Source organism: Cajanus cajan, chromosome 2, assembly GCF_000230855.2.
Source record: "Cajanus cajan strain Asha chromosome 2, NIPB_CcT2T_4, whole genome shotgun sequence".
NCBI classification, from domain to species: Eukaryota; Viridiplantae; Streptophyta; class Magnoliopsida; order Fabales; family Fabaceae; genus Cajanus; species Cajanus cajan.
The window spans coordinates 78582661-78601131 of record NC_138518.1 but is presented as its reverse complement, the minus strand read 5'-3'; the positions used below and the strand labels follow the sequence as shown (position 1 = coordinate 78601131).

The 18471-nt window shown below is 30.1% G+C and overlaps 3 protein-coding genes across 4 annotated transcripts; 2 read left to right on the top strand and 1 right to left on the bottom strand.

Annotated features, from left to right (window-relative positions):
- The first annotated feature begins 733 nt into the window (after positions 1-733).
- LOC109799659 (NAC domain-containing protein 82) lies at positions 734-4473 on the top strand. The gene is made up of 4 exons (XM_020360261.3): positions 734-1411; positions 1727-2004; positions 2645-3001; positions 3839-4473. Exons 1-4 carry the CDS (start codon positions 1255-1257, stop codon positions 4061-4063), a joined length of 1017 nt encoding a protein of 338 aa, XP_020215850.1. The 5' UTR covers positions 734-1254; the 3' UTR covers positions 4064-4473.
- A 2056-nt stretch (positions 4474-6529) lies between these two features.
- Positions 6530-9777, bottom strand: LOC109799761 (BTB/POZ domain-containing protein At2g13690). Of its 2 annotated transcripts, XM_083069203.1 has the most exons (3): positions 9549-9777; positions 8734-9416; positions 6530-7781 (listed from the first exon to the last, which is right to left on the bottom strand). In XM_083069203.1, exons 2-3 carry the CDS (start codon positions 9241-9243, stop codon positions 6843-6845), a joined length of 1449 nt encoding a protein of 482 aa, XP_082925329.1. In that variant the 5' UTR covers positions 9244-9416; positions 9549-9777; the 3' UTR covers positions 6530-6842. The 2 variants fall into 2 exon arrangements, with proteins under 2 accessions (XP_082925329.1, XP_020215971.2); XM_020360382.3 differs by having other exon boundaries at positions 8734-9777.
- A 480-nt stretch (positions 9778-10257) lies between these two features.
- On the top strand, positions 10258-11584 carry LOC109799694 (uncharacterized). Its single transcript, XM_020360303.3, has 3 exons — positions 10258-10538; positions 10640-10702; positions 11284-11584. Exons 1-3 carry the CDS (start codon positions 10449-10451, stop codon positions 11428-11430), a joined length of 300 nt encoding a protein of 99 aa, XP_020215892.1. The 5' UTR covers positions 10258-10448; the 3' UTR covers positions 11431-11584.
- Positions 11585-18471: the final 6887 nt, after the last annotated feature.

Below are 18471 nucleotides of genomic sequence, written 5' to 3'. Positions count from 1 at the left end.
AAACCTCAATTAAATAAGAATGATATCATTAAATAGTATTAGGTTAGTTAAGATTTATGAGTTTAATAGTGATGTAAATTGATTTTATATAGTCATCCAATCATAATTTATGATAAATCAAGAAAGAATGATTAAATAATGTATAAAACTTACTAAATTTTATGTTTTTCAATAAATTTTAATCAATTAGAAAAAATATATTTTAAAAAATATATTAAAATATGTGTTATTAATATTACTCAATTACATAAAAGGACTTTCGCAGTACATTAAACTTTAAACAAATTAGACTTAAAAAAAAAACTTGTATAATATGACGTGTCTCTTCTCTGCTTATAAGAAAAGAAGGTAATTGTTTGATAAAAACAAATAGGAATTAGGGAGAGATAAAGAAGAAAAAAAAATCACACTCCAAACTCTCACTCATTTTTAAAATTAACTTACCTAATGGACCAAAAAAGACTTTTTTCACATTGAGAGACATCCTTAGATTCTCAGCTTAGCCTCTGTTTATCTCAATTTATGTTAGAATGTAATTCCAATCCAATATTTGAAAACATTAATATGTTAAAAAATACAAACAAAAGTGGCAACTAAATAAAAAAACACAAATTCTAAATAAAAAAGCAAAACCTTGAAAAAGAAATGGTTGTTGTTGGCGCTGGGCCAGGAGCTTCACCGCGTTCTTGTACACTATAAAAGAACAGTGTCTTCCACTCTCCTTCTTCGCAATTCTTATTTTCTTCAATAACGAGAGAGAGAGAGAGAGAGAAAGTTCCATTCTCATTTCACAGTCCCAATCGTAACGCAACTTCGATTTTCAATTTTTTCCCTCTTTCTCTCTCTTCTCTCTTCACAACACTACGTTTGTCATCTGAACTGAGCTTCGGGGCTCGTTCCGTCTCTCGAACCCTTCCATTTCCATTTTAGGGTTTCACCGCGCCGATGTCTGTATACCTCAAAATTGGAACTTCTTCATCCGTCGTCGGCTACCGTTCTTGCTTCACCAACCGTGGAAGGCTTCGCTGTTTCTCTAAGATCCTCTTTCGCCACTGGACTTGACACACTCCAAAATTTAGGGTTTTTTCTTTTCGTTTCCAAACGTCGTTGCACTTCACTCATTCCTGAACTAGTAACAATAATCGCTGTTGAGGCACGAGGTTTTGATCCAAATTGATATAAAAATTAAAAAAATAAAATAAAATAAAAAAAGAAAGGGTTGTGTTGTGTGAGTGGTGTATTTGTTTCAATTTGATGGCTAGAAAGAAATTGATACCGGGGTTTCGGTTCCACCCCACTGGCGTTGAGTTGGTTGTGTACTTTCTGAAGAGGAAAGTGATGGGGAAAAAGTTTTGTGATGGTGTAATAGCTGAACTTGACATATACAAGTATGCTCCTTGGGATCTCCCAGGTACATAGTGTGACGCTGTGTTTCATTTCCTTTTCACTTTTTCATTCAAAACTGGTTTCTAAGAGATTAATTTTTCATACAGAGCTTATTAAGCTTTGAAAATTATTTCCAAAAATAAGTTTTTCAAAAGGTATCAGCTGGGAGATAATATTTTGTTCAGTGTCTTGTTCAACACTCTACTGGCTGGCTGAGGAGCCTAATTTGGTTGCATTTTTTTTAAAACAAAAAAACAGTTTTTGAAAATAGAAATGAAAGACATCTTGGGTCTTGTTGTGTCCTTTTGTTTGTTTGGAACTAACGAGGTTTATTTTTCAGACATGTCTTGTCTGAGAACTGGGGAATTGGAATGGTACTTCTTCTGCTCGAGAGAGAAGAAATATTGCAGTGGGAGCAGGATGAAGCGCGCTACTGAAATTGGGTATTGGAAAGCTACTGGGCAGGATAGAGTTGTTCGGCACAATAATCAAACTGTGGGGAAGATAAAAACACTGATATTTCACACTGGTAAATCGCCTCATGGCAAAAGAACTGATTGGGTTATGCACGAGCATAGGCTTGAAGATAAGGACCTCGCTGACAAAGGAATTGCTCAGGTATCCATTCGTTCCTTAGTTATGTATTGTTAAAATTATGAGTTAAATATGTTTATGCTAAGCAGGGCAAGATTCCCTTTTTAGTTTCGAAATAAAATTGTATCCTTAGTCTCTTGTATATGAAAACGTGTCATTTCTATAAACGAAGGACGATCAAAAGGAGATGATTACTTTTTAAGGGACTAAATGCAAAACTTTCCCTATTTGTAAAGATTAAAGACAATTTATTCCGAAATTCTTTTATCGAAGAGCTTTATTAAGGAAATATATGTATGACTTTGTTGTGAACTGTTGGATGTGTGGAAGTTTGTTGAATTTGTGCCTTTGATTGTGAATGCATATCTAATATTCTTGCAACTGTTGGTATTTATTACACGGTAAAAGTTTAAGAGTATGAATATATTTTGATGCTGAAATTTAGAGTGGCTTTTATGTTTCCACCTATTGTGTTGCTGGTGGTATCAGAATGGAATTTGTTGTTTCATGTTTTGCCTTACACCTGTTGAGAGATTTGTTGGATGTTTGTATACGACCAAGTTAGCTTCCCTTCTCACATTCTTTATATCATTTGTTGATTTTTCCATTTGGTTGTCCTTGTGAATGTATTTTAATTAGTTCTCATGGTGTATTTTTTTGGCAGGATTCCTATGTAGTCTGCAAGGTATTCCAAAAGGAAGGTCGTGGTCCCAGGAATGGTGCACAATATGGGAGACCGTTTAATGAGGAAGACTGGGACGGTGAAGAACTGGGAATACCTTGTGCTGCTTTGTCTGCACCACTTCCCATCTTGCCTATGACATCTGATGGTTCTGTTCCAAATGACAATGATCTCCATGCTGTTGGATGTATTGGGTTAGCTTCCACTTCATGTCTATCAGGATCAATGCCTTCTCCTGGCACAGCAAATCCTTCTGAACCAAATGAGAAAGCTGTTAACAATGATGATGATGATATTTTATCAATGCTTGAGATTTTTAAAGAAGACAATTTTTTTGAGGTTCGCTATCTATTTCTTCTTGTTTGTCTTCTTGTTTGTGCGTTCTTTTGGGAAATGCTGTGATGTTGGTTTTTCTTGTGTTATGTTTCAGTGTACCCTGTTTTCTGTAGTTTCTATGGCTATATCTGTCCCCTTGCATTGCTAGAGGTCTGTGGAAACTGAATATATTCATGTTACTGTGGATATGTTGTCAGACATTCTGATTTGCTTCCGAGTACTCTTTTCTGCTTTATCATGTTATGATTTGGTGGTATTACTTTTATCAAAAAATTTATGGAGTCTACATGTATAATGTCAAGGATTTGAGGCCCATATGCTAAATGCCATTGCTGTCTATTTAGCCCTATTTTTTGGGCCAAGTTTCATCAAAGAATCTGCTGGACTTTTTTATTTGTCGTAATTTGGTTTAAAAATGCTTTCTATACTCTTCAGTTTTTGTGCTAATTTCATGAAACAAACAAACAAATAAGCATAGCGTGCATTATTTTTTCATCTTGTAGGTATACCTTTTTCCTCCGCCAATGCAACTTGCTGTTAGGCGTAAGTAGAATATTTACTTTCTAAAACCTGGAAGGCTCGGTAGATGAGCAATTAAAGATACCACTCAAGACGTTCATATATACTATACATGCAATTTCTTTGTCTATAAATTTGTCGAGTAGCTTTTTTATTTTTCTGGATTCATGGTCCCAAGGGGCATGAACCTTTATCCTTACTACTAGCCTAATTCCAGTGACTTGTTTATCTGAGTTTTAAGCTAAGTATGCACATTGTTTTGTAATATGCTTGTTATATACTCATTGATTGACGTTTGTGGTGATTCTCGTGGGATGACAGAAGGTTGATAATCCTGGACTGGAAAACATTGCTGAAGGTGCAGCTTTAGATGGATTTTTTGAGGGCTTGGAAGACTACATGGCCGGTTTCTTCTCTGGCCAGATTACTGGATTTGGCACAAACGAAATGGCTACTACAGGTGATGTCGGGAGCTTTGACAACTTGGACTTCCTAGAGTTAATCGACTTAGACCCTCCATTGTTCATGCCGACAACACAACCTTGAAGTTATTTAGAGTTGCTATGAAGAACTTTTGTGATGACTTAGACTGACCTTTGGCAAACTAGCTAGAGGGCCATTAAATGATTAAACTTGGATACAGATTTTTAAATACTGTTGGTGGTGTTCTCCAATAAAAATGAATGAGTTTCACTTTGACAATGTGTAATCATTTAATACATATATCTGATATGCAGATTATCAAAGATGAAACTTAAATTCTAATAAGAGTAACACCACCTAAGGTATTGTATCCAAGTTATGTCTTTTAAATAATTGTTTTTATCTTTGTTTTTTGGGTTTTAACTATGACAATCAAATCCCGTGATTGTTGTAATTATGTGTGCATTTTTCATTTTAGAACATACTTCTTCTCATAACAAAGGTTATTTATTTGAACGTATTCATTTTTGGAATATCTTAACATGATTTTAAGAGATTCACTAAAATCCCCAAGGTCTTGTTATCTGGTAAGAATATTAGTTAATAGGATCATCAAAAATAAAGTTAAACACTTTTAATTATTTCTTCAAAATATATTAAGTATTATTTTGATCTTGATATAACTCAATTATTTTTTTCAATATATATTTTCTTTTATTTCTACTGTTCTAAGGATTATTTGTCAATACAAAATAAACTATTTTTGATGAATGCATTATTAATGATCAAGTATAATTTAAGATAACCAACACGAGTGTCTTATATTCTTTTATTTCATTTTATACTAATCAACTAGTTTAGTAAATAGTTTTTATCAAACACTTTTAATTTAGTTTGTTACCTTATCTACTTTTAACCAAATTTTCAACTTGTAGCTAATTCTTTAATTTTCGACTAACTTACCCACTAATTGTGCCAAACGCACTCGTAATATAACTCATCAAACCTATGTGCGGTGTGCTAATCATATATTATTTTGGAAGTATTATCGATTAAATAGTGTTATAATAGTTAAGACAATTTGCTATAATAAGCAGTGTCTCGACATCAAAAATTTTAATATTCGATATATTAGATTGATTGTTGAACTAGCGAAAGCATTAAATCAAAGTTCAGTGGTTTATTTATGATTGAAATGTTATTAAATTGATATAATCAAATAATGTTATTTGATTTTTAATATATTATTATTATATTAGACAATATTAAATACAAATTTACATAATATTTATAACTTAATAATATTTAAAATTAAACTTCACTTATAAATATCATAACTTATCACATATAATATTCAAAATTAAACATAAAACCAAATCAAATATTTCATAACATTTAAGTTTAAAAATATACAATAATTTCAATTAAAAAATAAATAACTACGAGTGATATAATTATCAATCGTCACAATATTGGATTAAAATTGTATCAATTACCATAATATTATAACTTTTAATTACTGAAAAGACACTTCTTTTCGGCAAACCTGTTATGGCCTATTTTGTCCAGCTTGTGTAGTTTTTAACCAATTTAACTGGTTTTCCAGGGATTCGGTCAATTGGTTTGATCCAGTTCTAACAAGTGTGTTCGATTATGAGGCTATTCACTTGAGAAACCATAAAGTAACTATAGAATTCAATGAATTAGTCAATCTTCCCATGAACTTGGCTAATAACTCTTGCATAGCTGAAGCATTTGTGACTATAGATTTATTGAGAAGCTCTTTTCCCCTGAATTTTAACTCAATGTAATTTGTGCATAAATAACCGCAAATTTGCTTGGTTTATACTCATTCATTTGTATGTTGTGATTCTTGCGACATAAAAGAAGGTTGATAATCCTGGTCAAGAAAATATTGCTGAAGGTTCACCTTTAAGTCGCGTTTTCTAGGAAACTCTGACTAGTGCGCTGCATTGTGTTGTTAGCGTATTATAAAGTGGATTGAAGAGAATGTTGAGAAATTTTATGGCGTATTATATTACTTTTCTTTAAACCGTGGTTTGAATAAAATTACAACTGATAAACTTTTATCTATTTATTTTTCCCTCTGCATGCATAAGCATTCCCTCTGAAAGATATTTATTTTTCCTCTCCAAACTAGATTAACACTAGCTGCCTAGCTGGCTCGTGATTTTACACCGAAAACCAAGTTATTCCTTTTTCCAATTATTTTGTCATTGAATCGTTCTTGACACAAGATAATTTATTACCAATCTCTGTTTAATTAACTTTAAACCCCTTTGGTATATATTAAGTCGGGCGGATGAAAAACTGCTTCAGAATTCTGTTCTTAAATCATCAGAAATAAACATTCTAGTATTGTGTTTATATACGATTATGCTAACTTATATGTGTATCAGGTTTAGGTCTTTTATATAAACTATATCTTCTGGACTGTTTTTCAATGATTTTGCCATCAAGTTCTTTAATTCTCTCCCATTTTACTCTTCTAAAACTAGAAGTAAAAAAAAAAAAATGCTGTATACGCCATCTTCATACCTATCTCTCATAACTTATCTCAACAAATGATTGGGTACAAATCTTAAAAATAAATATATTATTAGAAATACAATCTAGTCACAGCTCTTGACTCAATGCAGGTTGAGGTTGGTTTGCTATATTAACACATCCCTCTTCCAGCTGGAATATCTTCTCAGCAATCAGCATTGAATGAATCCAAAATCCATTTTTTTGTCCACAACAACAATTTGATAAGAGTTAGTCATGAAGCTGGTAAGATAATGATCCTACTTATCTACGTTATTCGGTTCAAATAATTCAGAATCTCTCACTTAATTCCAACTCTACACACACTAGAAATGACAAACCACAGTACCATCATTCATCTTGATTCAACGGCATAAGTCTCAGAGCCTCTTAAAAATGATCGGCGCCACCAAATTTGGAATGCCTTGCTCATATTTGGGCATTCAGTGCCATGTCTTGAGAAATGCCGAAACCATTCCATAAATAGCACATACTGCTGCTTCAAAGGTAGAGTAAGAAGTGTCTGCCCCATAGCCTCTTCCAAGGCCTTCATATCAAGCCCTTTTCTGCATCTCTGAAGCCAACCAAAGTCCAATAGCATAGGTCCAAACCATACTTGGAGAAGCCCTGATCTAGCTTCCAAAGGGCATTGGAGTTTTCTTGTTCCCATAGCAACAAATAGGATTGCTGACACTCTACTGAGTTCATATCTGATCATAGGGGACGCAATGTCATGCATTTTAAGAAGTTGTTGCTGATGTGTCCAAATGTCCACAAAGTCCTCTGCCACTTGCCCATCAAGCATAATCTCCAGCAACCAGTTGATGTTATCAACTTGTTTTGATATTCGCTCAATTAGAGGCTTGCTCACATCTTTCTTCATCAACCTTTCAGGAGGAGTGGTGCCAGATGCCTCCTCAAAGAGACTGATAAGTGAACCTAGGCACGAGTTGCATACAGCATATAGATCCTTCTTGCTAAGATCACGATGGTTCTTCTCATACACAGAGCTTTTACAAAGAAGACCCCTGACTAGTGACTTCATTTCATTTCTGGCATTTGCATCCTCACAAGTGCTGATAGACCAAACAAGTTGTTGGGCCACGTTTGGCTGGGAATTTACCGAGTCATGCAAGTATAGTCTTCCTAAGATGTCTCTTGTTGTTGCATCATCGAACTCAAATCTTGAGAACAAGCTCCTCAATTTCTCTTCTTCCTCCTCAGTCCAAGGAACCGCCTCAAGGTACTTCAAACAGCAATGAACGCCCTTAGTGAACATAATTCCAGCTGAAACCTAGTAATATATCAGGTCAAACTCGTTAGAGACTAAATGCGTGATTGAATTCACATTGGATCATCCAAAATCACATTGGATCATCCAAAGTCACATTGAATACTAATTAATGTAATTCTAGATATATATATTCACATATTTTGGTTCACGTTGAGAAAATCGTTCTTGATTCAAAATTAATTGAGTTGAAAAAACTTAAGGAAATTTTTGCCTTCTAATAAAAAAAAAAGTATACCAAGTTTTAGCAGCTAACTTGCTTTCATTAAAAAAAAACATTCAAACTTAAATTATTCCACTTTGAAATCAATTTTAACAAAAATCAATATTGTAAAATCATTATCCAAAATTAATTTTACAAACACTAAGAGTCGCCCATGTGCAGGGTTAACTCCAAATGAAAGTTGTTTTAACCCAAAATCGTAAGTATTTTATAACTAGAGTCAATCTTGTTCGAGTCAAAAGAGACCACAGAAAGTGATTTGATGATGACTAGAACCCATGACCCCTCACTATAAGAATAAACATCTAAATTAGTCTCTCAATTCGGAAGGAGTTGTTATATTAGTCATTGAAAATGAGAAACTAAGAAATTGTAAAATGTGTAACTAGAATGATAATATTGATATGTATATTTAGTGATAAAACGATAGTAAATAGTTAAATCCAAGTACTTATTTGACATTCTAGAAAATTATTAAACAATTTCTTAGTTTTAAGAAGTCATATAACATGATGGTCCAAATTTAGGTAACAAAGTGGTTCTTTACTTGCTACTATAAGCTTCACTATTTAAACATCCATGTACTTTTTCCTTTGCCATAAAAGATTTTTCATTTGTATTTAATTTCATGCCACGGTTTGAATTGACTGGTGATAACGAAATAGTAATCAATTTCCCCAAAGAAAAACTTGGCAACGTAAGTGAAAGAGGAAAATGTGGAAAAATAGGAACCTCCAAAATGTGAATGGAGCGATAAACGCCATAGTTGAGGAGGCTCTTGGTGATGCGATCCTCATCTTCAAACATAAGCTGAATAGTGTCAGTGAAGACACCCAAGTTCTCCACCTCCATGGTGGCTCCACCACCACCTCGCTTGCAATCAGCTATCAAACCCGCAAACACCTCCGAGTTCGCCCCCAGAACCTCCGCGTCAACCTCCAGCACGACGCTCCCGCCGTCCCTCCCTCGCACGTTCAGCCTGACCTCCAGCGGCTCCGGCGGGGAGGGAGCGCGGAAGGCGTTGGATCGGAGGTTGGAGGCGGCGGGGGCGGGGTCGTTGTCAATGGGAGAGACTCTCCCCGGCGACAAGATCCGGGCGACGATGGGGAAAGCGGATTTGACAGTGTGGGGAGAGTTTGGGAGCGAAACGGTGGGTTTGGGTTTGGAATGTCTGACTTCGGGGCTCAACGGAGGGATTGCCAAGGAGCAGCACCATGTTCGCCGCCCACCCTTCCGCTTCATGCCATCCAACACCAAAATCCAAAAACCTATAGTCAAGCAAGGAACCTACCCAACTCCAAAAATAAAAATCATTTTTCATTTGCATACTTCATGCGCTCATGGCTTGGGCCTCCATACCCTCCTAGTCCAACTGCTGTAAAATAAGCCTTTTTTTTTCAAACAACAACCACTGGCTGATAAAAATAAAAAAACCACTATGATAAGTCAACAATTTATGTAACAAACATCATACAGTGTAATGAGCAATCAACCTATAGCATAAGTCAACCAACAAACAGAAAGAGTGTCATTAAATTACAACATACTTAATATAATCAGCAATCAACTTGAGTCAAATTTGATAGTAAGCGTGGGTATGTTAGGTAAAGAAAAGAATTTTTTTTAAAAAAAAGGAAAGAGTGTGAAACTCATTATTGAAGTTGAAACATAATATACTGACTGGTAAATATATGCAGTAGTGTCACACATGTTCCTTAGTTATGAATTTGTATTTCTTATAATATACAAAACATGTGAATGGTTTAAAGTCCAATATTTAAGTTAGGTAGGTTTAGTTGATGAATATTAGCATTTAGAAGTGGTGAATAGCCTTTGAATAGAGGTAACATGATACGGATGGAAGAATGAGTGAGAAACTTTGAGAGGGATGAGAAAGTGACGTGAGACGAGACAGAATAATTGACTACTGAGGCGATAAAAATAGAATATTATTATGGATGAAGGAAGGAAATAAAAATGGAATGAGTCTGAGTGACGTGCATTCTGGGCCTGATTCGGGGTCCAACAAAATCTTCCATCCCTATCAACAGCGATAGGCACCATGACATGCGTACACGTTTTATATGGACGTGGCCCAAGCCCATGGCGGTGTCGGTCCAGCGATTGTAGCAACACGTAAGTACGTTCTCATTTCCGCTTTCAGAAAGCATAGGAAACACGTTTGCAGCAGCCAGCAGCCAGGGGATTCCATATTTCTCTATTTGTACAACGTCGTCTTGGAGTGCCATCTGTATCATCACCCACGGATCCACCCTGCCACGTGCACCCCATTTTCCTTTCATTGCGTGCCGTCACAAATCACAATAGTCCATGCTTGTTCCCCATCTATATAACGGACCCATTCCATAACCATTCTTGTTTCTATACCATAATAACATCAACAACGTTGCTCACAAACTTTTTATGTTCACGGAAAACGACACAATATGGAGGCACCCATGTTATCCCTTCAAAGGACTTCCTCCATTGAAAGGGAGCCCAGGACTCTTACTATCAGCCAAATTCAATCCGCTAGGGTTAGTTTCTCTTTTTTTCTTTTTTACTATCTTCCATCATTGTGTTTCATGCTATACATAAATCTAATTCATTAATATGCCTTGCTGGATTTAATTTACAGGAGTTAGCAATATATATATTGAACACCAGGACTTTAGAAGAATCTTCCAGAATTTTCACCGAGGTAGATATACTTCTTCTTCCAATAACTTTTTTTTCTTCTTCTTATGTAATATAGTATATATATATATGATGGGAACGATAATTAATTAGGTACTTTAATCTGGACTATATATTTGATTGGAAGACATGCATGCACGATGATTATACTAAAGATGAACGCTTTATGATCTTGTTGCTCTGTATGAAACATTTTTTCCCCCCGGTAATTTAAATGCTTTATGTATGATTTTGGTTGCATGGAGATTTCCGGCTCTTGGTCATGCAAACAACCGTCGTGTATTTTGGGTTTACATGAAAAAAAAAATGTTAACAAATCTCTTTACAGAAGTTGGTCAAGAAATTAAAAAAAAAATATATAAAATGTTATTAATACAGTTTTATTGTGAGTTTTAATGCATTTACACTTTCATTCTCGTAAATAAAGTAGAAAAATCACAAAATTGTGTATTGAAAATTTGGATTTAATTATAGTGTATTTTCATTTTAAATTTTAATACATCGAATCGTATTTTATTTAATAATTCATTAACTATTAATATTGGGATAATATTTAAGGATTTTGGCAATTAATTATCTTGGCAGGGATTGCAGCCAGTGGTTAGTGCTGCTTGCTGCACAACAATGGAGATGGATTTGGATGAAGAAGAGGAACTGTTGAACTCCAAAGATGCAACAACACAAGCAGCACCAGCAGCAGCATTCAGGGACATAGCATCTGCACCTTTCTAGAACAATATTAAACAAGTCAATTAACATGATGAGTTCCTAATCGATGATGTTGCGTTTTTGTGCAATAATTGTAGAATATACTTAGTTATAGCTTGTATATATCTGCCACACAGGTTGAAATTTTGGGTTCCAAATAATTTCATTTGATTCGTAATCCCTTTCTTTTTTGGATGCTTTTCCAATAGTGTTCGGTTGGTTTAAGTGCCTCATTATACATGTTTTGATAATGACAAAGCATTGGAACTCAATTATAGTATATTCAAAATCATGGGCGGTTAGGTTTAAGTGGAGCAATATAATTTGTCTCTTGAATTTGATTTAGTTGGTTTCCATTAACCGAAAGCTAATAATGTAATGTAATTTCATGGTTTGGTTGAGAACCTCGTAGTGGTGTCCAAGAATGACTGGAAGGGTGAATTAATAATTCAGAAAATAGATAAAAAGCTGAAAAGTTGTACCCCGCAATAAGTCGCAACAAACAGTTGGTAAGAGCTGATAATGTACAGGAGAGTAGCCACTACGTGTTGGAATAGGCATAAAACTAGTTTAACCTACTTTGGCCTAATTATATGGTAATAACAATTTAAATAATAATATCTTCAACTAACTTGAAAGTTAGGATCCAGTTGATTCTGAACAAACCTCTAACATATATCCTCGTCCCTAGATAGAGACATACTTCTCACCAGGAAATGCGTCCTTATTCCAATATATGTAGTGGCTATTGAGAAATGTTCTAAATGCCTTACATTTCTCAACCACAAATGAGAAATTTCTTCCTCAAGGTTTCAACATTTGGAACATCAAAAGGGAGCTACACTATGGAAGAGTTACTGTATGATAATAATTTAGTTTAATATAATTAATTGATACAAGAACATATGGTCAGGGAGTTACCAAAACATAAATATGATTTTTCAGGTGAATCGATTTATTTAAAAATTTAAACTGAAATTTTTGATTTTTTTAAAATATGGATTGGTATTTTTAAAATTGAATCGGTGCGTTGCAGTTATCTATTTTTACTCATATATGAATCGAGTTTTAAAAAAAATCAAACTAAACCGAACCAATAATTCACTTTCTAGTTTTATAAAGTGGATCGGTTCGAATTTTTTTTTCAAAATAGATCAGTTTTTTTAATATAGATTGAATCGGTTATGGATTGGTTCGGATCAATTTGAATTTTTTGCATACCTACTCTTGACATGATCTCAATTCAGAATATGAATGATAATGGAAACCTCAAATCAAACAAAGACCCAATACTATTAATTATCAAATTTCACTAATAGTTAAATGAGCACATGATAGAAAATATATATGGAGATTCATGTTTGTACTAAAATAAGTTTAATCAATTATAATTATATTTTATAAATATAAATTGATTTTTAATGTTCAATTTTGAAATATTATATAAAATAATGTTTAATCAATTATAATTATATTTTATAAATATAAATTAATTTTTAATTGTTAATTTTGAATTATTATATAAATTATATCTATGTTAAGCAAAGACCCCATATAACTATTGCAATATTGTTAATTATCAAATTTCACTAATAATTAAATGAGCACATGATAGAAAATGTGAAGATTCAACCTGTTTGTACTAAAATAATATTTAATCAATTATAATTGTATTTTATAAATATAAATTAATTTTTAATTGTGAAATATTGTATAAATTGTATCTATATATGTTTGTGTAAAATAATTTTTAATCAATAAAAATTATATTTTATAAATATAAATTAATTTTTAATTATTAGTTTTAAAATACTATATAGATTATGTTTATGGAAAAAAAAAAATTAGTTATCATTCTAAAGAATGAGAAACTACATTTGGTGAATATAGCAGGGTGGAGTCCAAAGAATGTCTTTCACCGGTGAAAGAGTTTTATGACATTAATTTAGGTTATTTTAATTTTTGAACAGGTGGTTAAGATTTTTTTTTCCTATCCTTTTATTCTTTTTCCCTATTTACCTTCTATTTATCTTTTTCTCTTTAGTCTTATTCAACTCTCACTCTCTCCCCCCCCCCCACACTAAAGAATTATACCTAAACAAATCCTCTCATTCCTCTGCCAAGCATTGTTACACTCTTATCTCTTTTAAGGGAGACTTAAGTTCGATTTCCACCGACTATTTTTTATAATTTTTCTTATTTTTACCAAAATCTGTTTGGTCTCTCTTTTCATGATTGAAATCTTAAAGAAAAAAAATACATTTTGTATTTTTAATTTGTTAAATCTATGTTTGGTGAATTTTGCATGTAAATTTTTTTTTTATAAAATACAGTTAAAATCATTTGTTATTACTTTTAAAATGATTTCTAACTTGTTATCAATAATATAGAACCTTTAGACATTAAAAAGGATTAAAATAACAAGTTTAGAAATTATTTAGTTACTTTTATAAAAAGTAATTATTAGTTTGTGCAGAACTAAAAATTTTAGATAGTGGAAATAATAATTATTTATATATTTTATAGTATTAAAAATTTTATATATAATTTTTAAAAATATAAATATATATTATAATTATTTTTTACAAGTTTTTATATCTATTACAATTAAAGATGAAAATAAGTTAGGTTAGACTATGTTATATTATAATTTAGTAGTTTGAATCTAATTTTTTCTTATATTATAAAATATATGTCTTAAATATGACTTATTTATTTATCATATTTTTTTTAAATGTTTGATTAGAACTACAATCCTAAAAATATACTTTATAATAATTTAATACTACTAAAAATATAAAAATAAATATGTTAAATTGTATAAAAATTAGTTTAATTTATTTAAATATAAATATGTTTTTAATATCTAATATAATATTTTAGATGATAATTTGTTTCAAAATATATTTTATAATAAAAATTCTAAATAGAATTTAAATCTTTCAATCTTTTTCATTTTGATTTTTTTAATTGACGTATACAATCTTACAATTTTTATTATTTTAATTTTTTTAATCAACGTATATACAAATAAAAAGTACAAAAGATAAATATATGGTGTAAATTTTATTTTATCAAAAAATAAATTTTTTTAAAAAAAATTAATTTGTTATTAAGACATATTTTTTCTCACATATGAGAACTAATCTCCTTGAAAAATTTGATAAATATCAAATAAATGAACAACTTTTTTAAATTTATATTTTATAATATGATAATTTAAATATATATGTTTATTTTACTAGAATATAACTTTTATTTTTTAAAACATATTATTTGTTTGGATAAAAAAAAAATATCTGTGTAAAATAGTAGTGGGGACATGTACCCCGCTCTCTTCTACATGGATCCATCCCTATGGATCCGTCCTTGAGTTTATGTTTAAAAAGTGATCAGGAAAATATAAATAATGAAATGATCTATGATAATTTTTAGAATAATATTTTCTAATTATCGATTTAGTTAAAATATTTTTATTCACACTAGTTGCTTAGATAGCATGAATCTTTTGTGTTAAATAGTGCTGAAAAATAATAAAATTATAAATTATTTTGGTTATGTATTAATTTCTAAGTTTTCTATTTAGACTAATGTATAAATATTTTATACAACACATTATAGGGATTTTAATAAATTATAGCTACTGTATGTTTTTATCTAAAGGAAGTGAATATTATAAATGCCATATGTATATATAGAGAGAAAAAAATAAGTAAGTAAAATTGCTATAACAACATGTTAGTGCTTAATTACTATGTTATCAATATGATAAGTTAGATACTCTAAATACTGATATGAATTTCAGAAGTTAAATTTTTTAGTTATATAATGTATATGAAAGAGTAGTTTCTTATAATTATAAATTATAAACTTGGTTTGAAGTAGTAATATTATGATAATTTTTAGAATAATATTTTCTAATTATCGATCTTGTTAAAATATTTTTATGGCTTAAATATGTTTTTAGTCCCTCAAATTTAGGATAAATATATTTTTGGTCCCTCAAAATTAAAATTGTTGTTTTTAGTCCCTGTAATTTCAAAAAATCTTATTTTAGTCCTTATATTCAAATTTTGTTAAGAAATTTATCAAACATTATTGCATAAAATCTACCTATTCGTGTCTCTATTAGTGAAAATATCACATTAAATCCGGTTGATATTGCATAACTGTCTTAATTAGTCACTTTCAAATATGTTATTGGTGACTTAAGGGACTAAAACAAGATTTTTAAAAATTACAGGGATTAAAAACAACAGTTTTAAATTTGAGGGACCAAAATCAAATTTGTCTTAAATTTGAGGGACTAAAAACATATTTAAGCCTATTTTTATTCACCCCTAATTGCTTAATTAGATAGCATGAATCTTTTGTATTAAATAGTGCTGAAAAATAACAATATTATAAATTATTTTGGTTATGTATTAATTTCTAAGTTTTCTATTTAGACTAATGTATAAATATTTTATACAACACATTATAGGGATTTTAATAAATTATAGCTACTGTATATTTTTATCTTAAGAAATACCATATATATATATATGTTTTTATCTAAAGGAAGTGAATATTATAAATGCCATATGTATATATAGAGAGAAAAAAATAAGTAAGTAAAATTGCTATAACAACATGTTAGTGCTTAATTACTATGTTATCAATATGATAAGTTAGATACTCTAAATACTGAAATGAATTTCAGAAGTTAAATTTTTTAGTTATATAATGTATATGAAAGAGTAGTTTCTTATAATTATAAATTATAAACTTGGTTTGAAGTAGTAATATTATGATAATTTTTAGAATAATATTTTCTAATTATCGATCTTGTTAAAATATTTTTATTCACCCCTAATTGCTTAATTAGATAGCATGAATCTTTTGTATTAAATAGTGCTGAAAAATAACAATATTATAAATTATTTTGGTTATATATTAATTTCTAAGTTTTATTTAGACTAATGTATGAATATTTAATTTATACGATACATTATAGGGATTTTAATAAATTATAGCTACTGTATATTTTTATCTTAAGAAATACCATATATATATATATATGAGGAAGAATCCGTTTATTTTAGAAGTAAATTTACCTAGATTTATTCCGTTTAATAACTCATGTTTTACATCAAATTTTAATGATCCAACCGTTCAATTTAAATTTTTTAATGTATATATCAAATTTGCAAATTTTTAGAAAATTTGAAAACTATTTGATACTTCATTTCATTAATTCAAATTGATAGATAATCATAAAATTATTTTATACATTGATTCAAATTAATGAAATGAAGTATCAAATAATTTTTAAATTTTCTAAAAATTTGCATATTTGATCTATGCATTAAGAACTTTAAATTGAACGGTGGATCGTTAAAATTTGATGTAAAACATGAGTTATTGAACGAAGTAAGTCTAGATAAACTTACTCCTAAAATAAAAGAATCCTTCCTCTATATATATATATATATATATATATATAAGTACAAAGTAAAGTTGCTGTAACAATAAATGTTAGTCTTTTATTACTATGTTATCAATCTAATAAGTTAGATACTCTTAAGTACTGATATGAATTTTATTATACTTAGTATTATAATTTAAATGAAAGAGTAGTTTCTTATAATTATGAATTATAAACTTGGTTTGAAGTAGTTATATAGTTGCATTTAATTAAAATAAGTAACTTATAATTTATCTCTTCTACAGAATATATTATAATTACAAGAGTCTCAATCATAAATATAAGTTATAATTAATTATGACGTATATAATTTTATGTAAAAAATAAAATAAAATTACGACATATATAAGGGTAAATAACAAAAATGAGTAGAATTACTAAGAAAAGTATGAATTAATCATTTATGGTGCTATAGTTCATGAATGTTATGCAATGTAATTTCATGTCGTACGAGCAAACGTATTTAAAAATGACGACGTTTCTTAATATGTAAATTTTGCAAAATTTATATTTGAAAGTTTGTACCTTAATGCTTGGATAAACAAGTAAATTGAAAGGTTGATTAAGTAAAGATGAAGTATGCCAAAGATTGGAGAGTGTGGGCCTAGCAATTCCTAAGGGACGACGACGTGAATATGAGAGTCTGAATAGGTAAGATCCGCTCTTATGTGTTATGACCAACAATGATTAACTCGCATATTCTCGATATGGCTAAGGCTAAGCAATATATGGTGAACAAGGGTGTACCTCTTGCGGGAGCATGAATATGCTAATTATATGAATTTTGTTTCAAAATGTAATCCTTGTTATTTAAATATCTTTTAATTAGTGAAAACCTTGCAACCAAATTATATGTAGATCTTGCTATTATTCTTTTGTAACATGTAATTTGCGAAAAAAAAAATTAACCATTTTTTTATATTAAATAAACAGAATAAAATAAAATAAATAAAATTTGTTAGCGGTACATGTTATCACACCCCATTAGCATTAGCGTTAGGATAGTAAATATATCTTCTTATATTTTTTATGTTATTGTATTTAATCATTTTGAATTTACAGTGCAATAGTTAATAATTTTTGTATGTAAAACACTTATTAAGTCTATATTTATCGAAAATAAAATATTTACATAAAGTATATTTATTTCATATTATTACATTTTAAAATTTATTAAAACTATTGGAAAAATTAATATAAATAAAATGAGTTAGGTTAAGAAAGTTTTATAAAAATAAGTTAACTATACAAAAGAAAAACAACAGCCATAAAGAAAATTATTTATAATATATATTTTATCCAATTTTATTAGAAACTTTTGAAATACTTCATCAATAAAAGTTTTTAATGTAATATAAACCGATCAACTTAATATGTAAAAGTCAATATTTTCTTTCTCTTATTATATTCCTTATCCTCTGATCATCTAACTTCGTTTCTTCGGATAAATGTCCTTTGATGGTTATATACAAGATACCCTTCAAAATATCTATATTATTCTAAAACTATTTATTAATTATATCATAGATTTGATTCATTAATGTATTGTCACATTTAATAATCATTTACTTTATCCTTTTTTTATTCTTCTCAAATTA

What these genes read in the sequence shown, in the direction of transcription:
- LOC109799659 (XM_020360261.3), top strand. Translation starts at nt 1,255, where the DNA reads ATGGCTAGAAAGAAATTGATACCGGGGTTTCGGTTCCACCCCACTGGC. An exon ending in TGCTCCTTGGGATCTCCCAG is followed by an intron (nt 1,412 to 1,726) that starts GTACATAGTGTG and finishes TTTATTTTTCAG; the next exon opens with ACATGTCTTGTCTGAGAACT. An exon ending in AAGAAGACAATTTTTTTGAG is followed by an intron (nt 3,002 to 3,838) that starts GTTCGCTATCTA and finishes GTGGGATGACAG; the next exon opens with AAGGTTGATAATCCTGGACT.
- LOC109799694 (XM_020360303.3), top strand. Translation starts at nt 10,449, where the DNA reads ATGGAGGCACCCATGTTATCCCTTCAAAGGACTTCCTCCATTGAAAGG. An exon ending in GCCAAATTCAATCCGCTAGG is followed by an intron (nt 10,539 to 10,639) that starts GTTAGTTTCTCT and finishes TTTAATTTACAG; the next exon opens with GAGTTAGCAATATATATATT. An exon ending in CTTCCAGAATTTTCACCGAG is followed by an intron (nt 10,703 to 11,283) that starts GTAGATATACTT and finishes TTATCTTGGCAG; the next exon opens with GGATTGCAGCCAGTGGTTAG.
- LOC109799761 (XM_020360382.3), bottom strand. Translation starts at nt 9,243, where the DNA reads ATGAAGCGGAAGGGTGGGCGGCGAACATGGTGCTGCTCCTTGGCAATC. An exon ending in GCTCCATTCACATTTTGGAG is followed by an intron (nt 7,782 to 8,733) that starts GTTCCTATTTTT and finishes ATATATTACTAG; the next exon opens with GTTTCAGCTGGAATTATGTT.